The 6,107-nt window shown below is 44.1% G+C and overlaps 2 protein-coding genes across 3 annotated transcripts in view; one reads left to right on the top strand and one right to left on the bottom strand.

Annotated features, from left to right (window-relative positions):
* The first annotated feature begins 308 nt into the window (after window positions 1-308).
* Window positions 309-3,080, top strand: rps14 (ribosomal protein S14). Of its 2 annotated transcripts, none has more exons than XM_034683033.1 (5): window positions 309-460; window positions 1,993-2,144; window positions 2,500-2,661; window positions 2,748-2,824; window positions 2,973-3,080. In XM_034683033.1, exons 2-5 carry the CDS (start codon window positions 1,996-1,998, stop codon window positions 3,038-3,040), a joined length of 456 nt encoding a protein of 151 aa, XP_034538924.1. In that variant the 5' UTR covers window positions 309-460; window positions 1,993-1,995; the 3' UTR covers window positions 3,041-3,080. The 2 variants fall into 2 exon arrangements, with proteins under 2 accessions (XP_034538924.1, XP_034538925.1); XM_034683034.1 differs by having other exon boundaries at window positions 397-504.
* A 1,628-nt stretch (window positions 3,081-4,708) lies between these two features.
* The window catches only part of chm (CHM Rab escort protein), a 17,938-nt gene continuing 16,539 nt past the window's right edge, over window positions 4,709-6,107 (bottom strand). Inside the window, exons 16-17 of the mRNA XM_034683031.1 lie at window positions 5,949-6,094; window positions 4,709-5,172 (exon numbers count right to left, since the gene is read on the bottom strand). Of these exons, the coding sequence (XP_034538922.1) occupies window positions 4,894-5,172; window positions 5,949-6,094 (425 nt within the window). The 3' untranslated portion in view covers window positions 4,709-4,893. The remainder of the gene's footprint in view (window positions 5,173-5,948; window positions 6,095-6,107) is intronic.

Genomic DNA, 6,107 nt, shown 5'->3' with positions numbered 1-6,107 from the left:
GTACCGAACCGTGACCACTGTATCGAACGGTTTCGATACAGATACACATATTGTTGCATCCCTAGTATGTATGTGTATGTATATATATATTTCTTTTCTATATTATTTTTATCTTTTGTTTATATTTATTATTATTGTTTACTTTTGGTGTTAGTTTTTCTGTGAAGCGCTTTGTAACTTTGTTTAGAAAAGTGCCATAGAAATAAAGTTTATTATTATTATTATTATTATTATTATTAATAATAATAAAATGATAACAAAAAAAAGAAAAAAGAAAAAATAACTTTACAGTTTTACATATTTACAGTTCAAATGTAAAACTTTACGGTTTCAGTCTGTTAGTCTTGAAAGCACCGCGTGGCGGCAGCAGCTCGTTCCCGCGCTGGAGCTCCTCAACTTTGCCCCCGGAAGCGGAAAGTCTTTCCTTTCTAGTTTCTGCTTCATATAGAGACACACAGAGGTGGGTACTCTTCTATGTTTAATCCGATTTAATCTGCTGTTAAGGTGAACATCCGATCGTTTAGCGTGTCTGTTCTTAATCTGTGATGATGTTTGACACTATTCGTGTTGATATTTCTCCTCTCTGTGAAACATTTCGCCGTTTAAAGACGTTTTTCTGTCCGAGTTTGAGTCTGTGAGGGACTGCGCCAGGCCGCCATCTTAGCCCGAGCTGAGAGTGGGGAATAAACTTGTATTCTGTAATTTATTGAACACAGACAGTGAAGAGGTGTGATGTTAGTTAGAGCAGGTGATCTGGGGTGTATTTGTGTCCCGTAGAGGTGAAACGGTCTGAATCTGTCCGCCTGAGAGAGCGTTGGTCGGTCAGAGCTAACAGGCTAACAATAGCATGTCGTTTTACTGCAGATATTTATGTATTCAGGGATTAAACCTCCTCTAATCCTGCTGACACATCACCGTCAGAGTATGACCTGAGGTTAGAATCTGTATGGTGACCTGTCTCTGAGTGAATGTTAAGGTAAGAGCATGTTACACTGTGATAGCATTAGCATTAACCACCATGTGACTACATTCAAAACTCGGTGGTTCCATGATCGGACAGATTTAAAGACAAGTTGTACAGACTGGAAGCTGCTGTTTAGAAGAGACTGCTTACCTGCTGGATGGGCAGATGATCTGTTATACTTCAGTGCAGGAGAAGCTAGCATTAGCCTGCAAAGTTCAAACAGTTATTGAGGTATCAGCCGTCTGAGGCCTGTGAAGAGTTAAATGTTCTGATGATGAACGAGGTGTATCATCTCATGTAAGGCTAAATGTTTGAATCTGCGTTGGGGGCATGAGGATCTTTGTAATTCTTGAAGTTTAACTCTCTCAAAATTTGGACTGTGATGCTTATAGGTTGACTGTTGCTGCTGGGATGTGTCTGCACATCAGGGACATCCCAGCTCTGACCTGTAGCAGGTCACTGTGATGAACATGTGATGTCTGTAACACAGCTCCTCACTCTAACAGTCTGTACCAGTAACGTAAACCATCAGTTGATAATACCATCAGAAGTGACCCGCTCACCCTGTGCTTGTGAACACTGTTTGTGTTCACACAAGTGTAAGTCTGCTACTGCTTCACCAGTGTACATGACATGCACATAGGCAGTGCTTATAATCTGTTGTTCTGCGTCTAAGGAATGACTATTCCCACCTGTAGGCCTGTGTGTGTGTTACACTCTGCAGGTGAAGGTAACTGTCCCGTCAACTGTCACATCGTCAGCCTTCCTTTGCGTCCTGAGACTGCACACCTTTACATGCACACAGACATTTAAAACCTGTCTTCTGCAATCAGTTGTCACACTGCTCTGATCTACTGGTGTGTATGTGTGGATCAGACATCAGCTGACTGTGTCTCAGCCACAATGCTGTGATGTGAACATGTTACTGACAGCAGAGATGTGATGGATTAGAAGAGATGATGTGCAGCTCTGTGTAAGAAATGAAACATTCACTGGATAAATAACCAACGTTTCCTCTTCTTCCTCAGACGATGGCTCCTCGTAAAGGGAAGGAAAAGAAGGAGGAGCAGGTCATCAGTCTGGGTCCTCAGGTGGCTGAAGGAGAAAACGTGTTTGGAGTTTGTCACATTTTCGCCTCCTTCAACGACACCTTCGTGCATGTCACCGACCTCTCCGGAAAGTAAGTCACTCACACACACACACACACTCATACTCACACACATTCAGAGACACTGTTGGTAGAAATGTCTGCTGTCCTGAGTTAAGCTCTGTCCGTAAAGCCTTAACAATCTGAGAAACAACTGAACCGTCTGTTGATCAAATTCAGTGTAACCTAACCAATCATTGATCATGTTTTCAATGGAGCGCCTGTATGCTCTGACTCTGTCCTCTGATTGGAACAAACTCTCATCTATATAAACCTGAAATCTTTTGAGTGTCCCTGAATGCATCAAGTGATGCATCATTAAAGCCTTCAACTCTGCGAGGAGACTAGAAGTGTGGATCTGCTCTCTAATTGGCTGCTGTGTCTCCAGGGAGACAATCTGCCGTGTGACCGGTGGGATGAAGGTGAAGGCCGACAGAGACGAGTCGTCTCCGTACGCCGCCATGTTAGCCGCCCAGGACGTCGCTCAGCGCTGCAAAGAGCTCGGCATCACAGCGCTGCACATCAAACTGAGGGCCACCGGGGGCAACAGGTAAAACACACATACACACACCTGGCTGTAGACACACATATACACACACTCTGACAGCACAGTAATGATGACCCGCTTTGTTTCAGGACAAAGACTCCCGGCCCTGGAGCTCAGTCTGCTCTCAGAGCGCTGGCTCGTTCCGGCATGAAGATCGGACGTATTGGTGAGCACGCAGTTTTGATTTTCAGTCAGTCTCAACTGTAAATCAAGGATGTGATAACAGATTTGTGTGAACTGCTCCTTCAAATCCCAAACCTGACTGTTCTTCTTCCTGTGTCCATTTCCTGTTTCTTCTTCGTTGGTGTCTCCAGAGGACGTCACTCCGATCCCCTCAGACTCGACCAGGAGGAAGGGTGGTCGTCGCGGTCGCCGTCTGTAAACTGCAGCAAAGATTTTCTGACAATAAAAGGTTAAAGTCCGTCTGTCTCCATCTCTCAGTCTGTCTCCTCAGTCAGGATCAAAGCTGAGTTTAAGGTGTTCACGTTCCCCTCATTGATCAACAAACTCCCTGTTTGAAGGTGAAATCAGAGAAACACGTTCAGAGTAACGCCTGTTATCTCGAGACCTCGTCACGTTTAGGAAGATATACAGTAGAGATGGGATTTATCTCTAACTATATATATATATATATATATATATATATATATATATAGGTGGGAATTATTCTGAAATATTGATTATAATTTAATTTGGCATTGTAAACATTCCATAAGATGGTGCCATATCCCCATGCTTCGACAGTGAGATCACTATTTAGAATTTTTCCTCACCTAAAAAAACTGTGGCACTATAAAAACTATGCAGGCGACAGATAACTTCCATGCAAAACAACTTTACTGTAAAAATTTCCACAAGAACATTTTAACAATACAGAATTAAAAAAAAAAAAAAAAAACAAATGAGAAGGCAGCGTGACAACTCAGACTCATGGGGCACGCAGGTGATTCGTGAAGGCAGCGTGGGCAATCTGTATACAAAGACGGCTCCCAAATGAACTGCTTGCGACTGCGAATCGGTATTGTTAAGAGCTGTTCAAAAGACCGACTCATTCGCGAATGTCACATCTCAAATATACAGATGTTTAATAATTAAGCAGTTTGGTATCTGACCCTCACCTGTCTGTCTGAACACCATGACACCTCTTTCTGCTGACTAGACCCCAGATAACACCTCATGTTGCAGTTTTAGTTAAGGTCAGAAGATATATTCTGTGACGACCTGAATGATTAAAGTCATGATGTGAAGCTGCAGACGTCACAAACCTGTAGTCTGAAGTCAGTAGGTGTGTCTCTGAAGAGACCTGAAGTTCTTCATATAAGCCTCACTCAGCTCAACTTTGTTTATGCACTCTATCTCAAAGCTTTCAGCCCAAAGAGATTCACAACGAAACAAAAACGTGGAAAGAAACAATTTTTAAAAATTAATAAAAACAATTAAAAATGGAGTAAAACTGTTGAAGATTAAATTCAATGAATATGACATACAAAAACCAGTGAATTAAAGCCTCTGCTGTAAATCAGTCTGTTTCAGGCCCACAACTGTTCAGCATTGTGCTCTATGTGTAACTCTTATTGTCTGTCATCCCCACGTGTTCTTCATATGTAAGAGTATGAACTAACAAAGAAGGAAGGAAAGTTAAGTTAGTCTGCTCCATCTCGCTGTGTATCTGCATGCTCTGCTCAGTGGAGCGCCACCTTCTGAGTAAAACAGTCAAGATATGAAACACCTACACATAAAAGTGAAGGATCATTAAGCTGATGCTGAGTGCTGAGTGCTCAGTTCATCCTGTCGTCCAGCAGGAGGCAGCAACGCTCTGAGTCTGACTTATTGCAGCGAGTGTAGAAACATGAACTTCCTCCTCTGACATTCAGCTCTGAGTCCACAGGCTCTGACTGCTCTTTAACTACCCATCATGCAGCTGGGTGTCTCATGGGATTGTAGATAGGAGCAGTGCATCGCTTCAGGGTCTGACAGAATGATGTGAGGACCTGAAGGAGGACAGTCCCTCCTGTGTGTTAAGATGTTTGAAGCAGGAAGACAGCTAAGGTCGTCATGATGAAGCTTTAATGTTTCACACAATCAAAATGTTTACAGATCTTTAAATAAACAGGAAGCAGAAAAAAAACAAACAAAGATAGAAAAATAAGATTTAAAATAAGCTGAAGGCAACTTTGACCCACAATGCACTGCAGCAGGCTCGGCTTCTGTGGAAGGTTTTAGTGTTTGGAGACGTCACTCCTCTAGAGGAAGGCTCTGCCCCTCCTCCTGTTTCTCCTCTTCCTCCTGTTTCTCCTCTTCCTCCTTCTCCGTCACTTCCTCCTGTTTCTTCTCCTCCATCACCTCCTCCTGTTTCTTCTCCTCCATCACCTCCTCCTGTTTCTCCTCCTCTCCCTCTCTCTCCTCCCCTGTGGAGGGGGACGTTGCGTCTCCGTCGTAGATGATGTCTTCAGGGTTCGGAGCAGGAGGACAGAAATCCTCCTCGGGGAGAATCTTCTGGAAGATCGACTCGGCCTGAACGAGATGAGACGAGCGACAGATTAGACAGGAGCTATGACGGACTGATTTAAAGACCTGTAACATCTCTCTCTCTGTATATATATATATATATACACTGCATTGGTCCTGCCGGCACTGGGGAGCTACAGTTCATTGAGGGAACCATGAATGCCAACATTTACTGTGACATACTGAAGCAGAGCATGATGCCCCCTTTTCACAAACTGGGCCACAGGGCAGTACTTCAACATGATAACGACCCCAAACACACCTCCAAGACAGCCACTGCCTTGCTAAAGAAGCTGAGGGTAAAGGTGATGGAGTGGCCAAGCATGTCTCCTGTCCTAAACCCTATTGAGCATCTGTGGGGCATCCTCAAATGGAAGATGGAGGAGTGCAAGGTCTCCAACATCCACCAGCTCTGTGATGTTGTGGCAACCTGTGAAGCTCTGGTGAACTCCGTGCCCAAGAGGGTTAAGGCAGCGCTGGAAAATAATGGTGGCCACTGAAAATATTGACACTTTGGGCCCAATTTGGACATTTTCACTAATGGGTGTACTCACTTTTGTTGCCAGTGGTTTGGACATTGATGGCTGTGTGTTGAGTTATTTTGAGGGGACAGTAAATTTACACTGTTATACAAGCTGTACACTGCCTACTTTACATTGTATCAAAGTGTCATTTCTGCAGTGTTGTCCCATGAAAAGACATAATTAAATATTTGCAGAAATGTTAGGGGTGTACTCACTTTTGTGTGTGTGTGTGTGTGTGTGTGAGTGTGTGAGTCTCGCCTGCTTGACGGCATGGTCGTGTCCCAGAGCTGCATCCGGTCCAGAGCACACGTACACGTTGGGCGGCAGGTTGTAACCTTCGACCTCCAGCCCCGAACCGTCGGCCATGTTGAAGTAGAGACACCAGAGGACGGACGGACAGCTCTCTGCAGACAGAGG

The sequence above is a fragment of the Notolabrus celidotus genome, chromosome 5 (genome assembly GCF_009762535.1).
Source record: "Notolabrus celidotus isolate fNotCel1 chromosome 5, fNotCel1.pri, whole genome shotgun sequence".
Taxonomy (NCBI): domain Eukaryota; kingdom Metazoa; phylum Chordata; class Actinopteri; order Labriformes; family Labridae; genus Notolabrus; species Notolabrus celidotus.
The sequence above is the reverse complement of the archived record's forward strand: the minus strand, read 5'-3'. Positions and strand labels throughout refer to the sequence as shown.

Excerpts from the sequence above, each read along its gene's own strand:
- rps14 (XM_034683033.1), top strand. The coding sequence starts at position 1,996 with ATGGCTCCTCGTAAAGGGAAGGAAAAGAAGGAGGAGCAGGTCATCAGT. Across the intron at positions 2,662-2,747 it reads AGGGCCACCGGGGGCAACAG|GACAAAGACTCCCGGCCCTG; the intron begins GTAAAACACACA and ends GCTTTGTTTCAG. Across the intron at positions 2,825-2,972 it reads CATGAAGATCGGACGTATTG|AGGACGTCACTCCGATCCCC; the intron begins GTGAGCACGCAG and ends TGGTGTCTCCAG.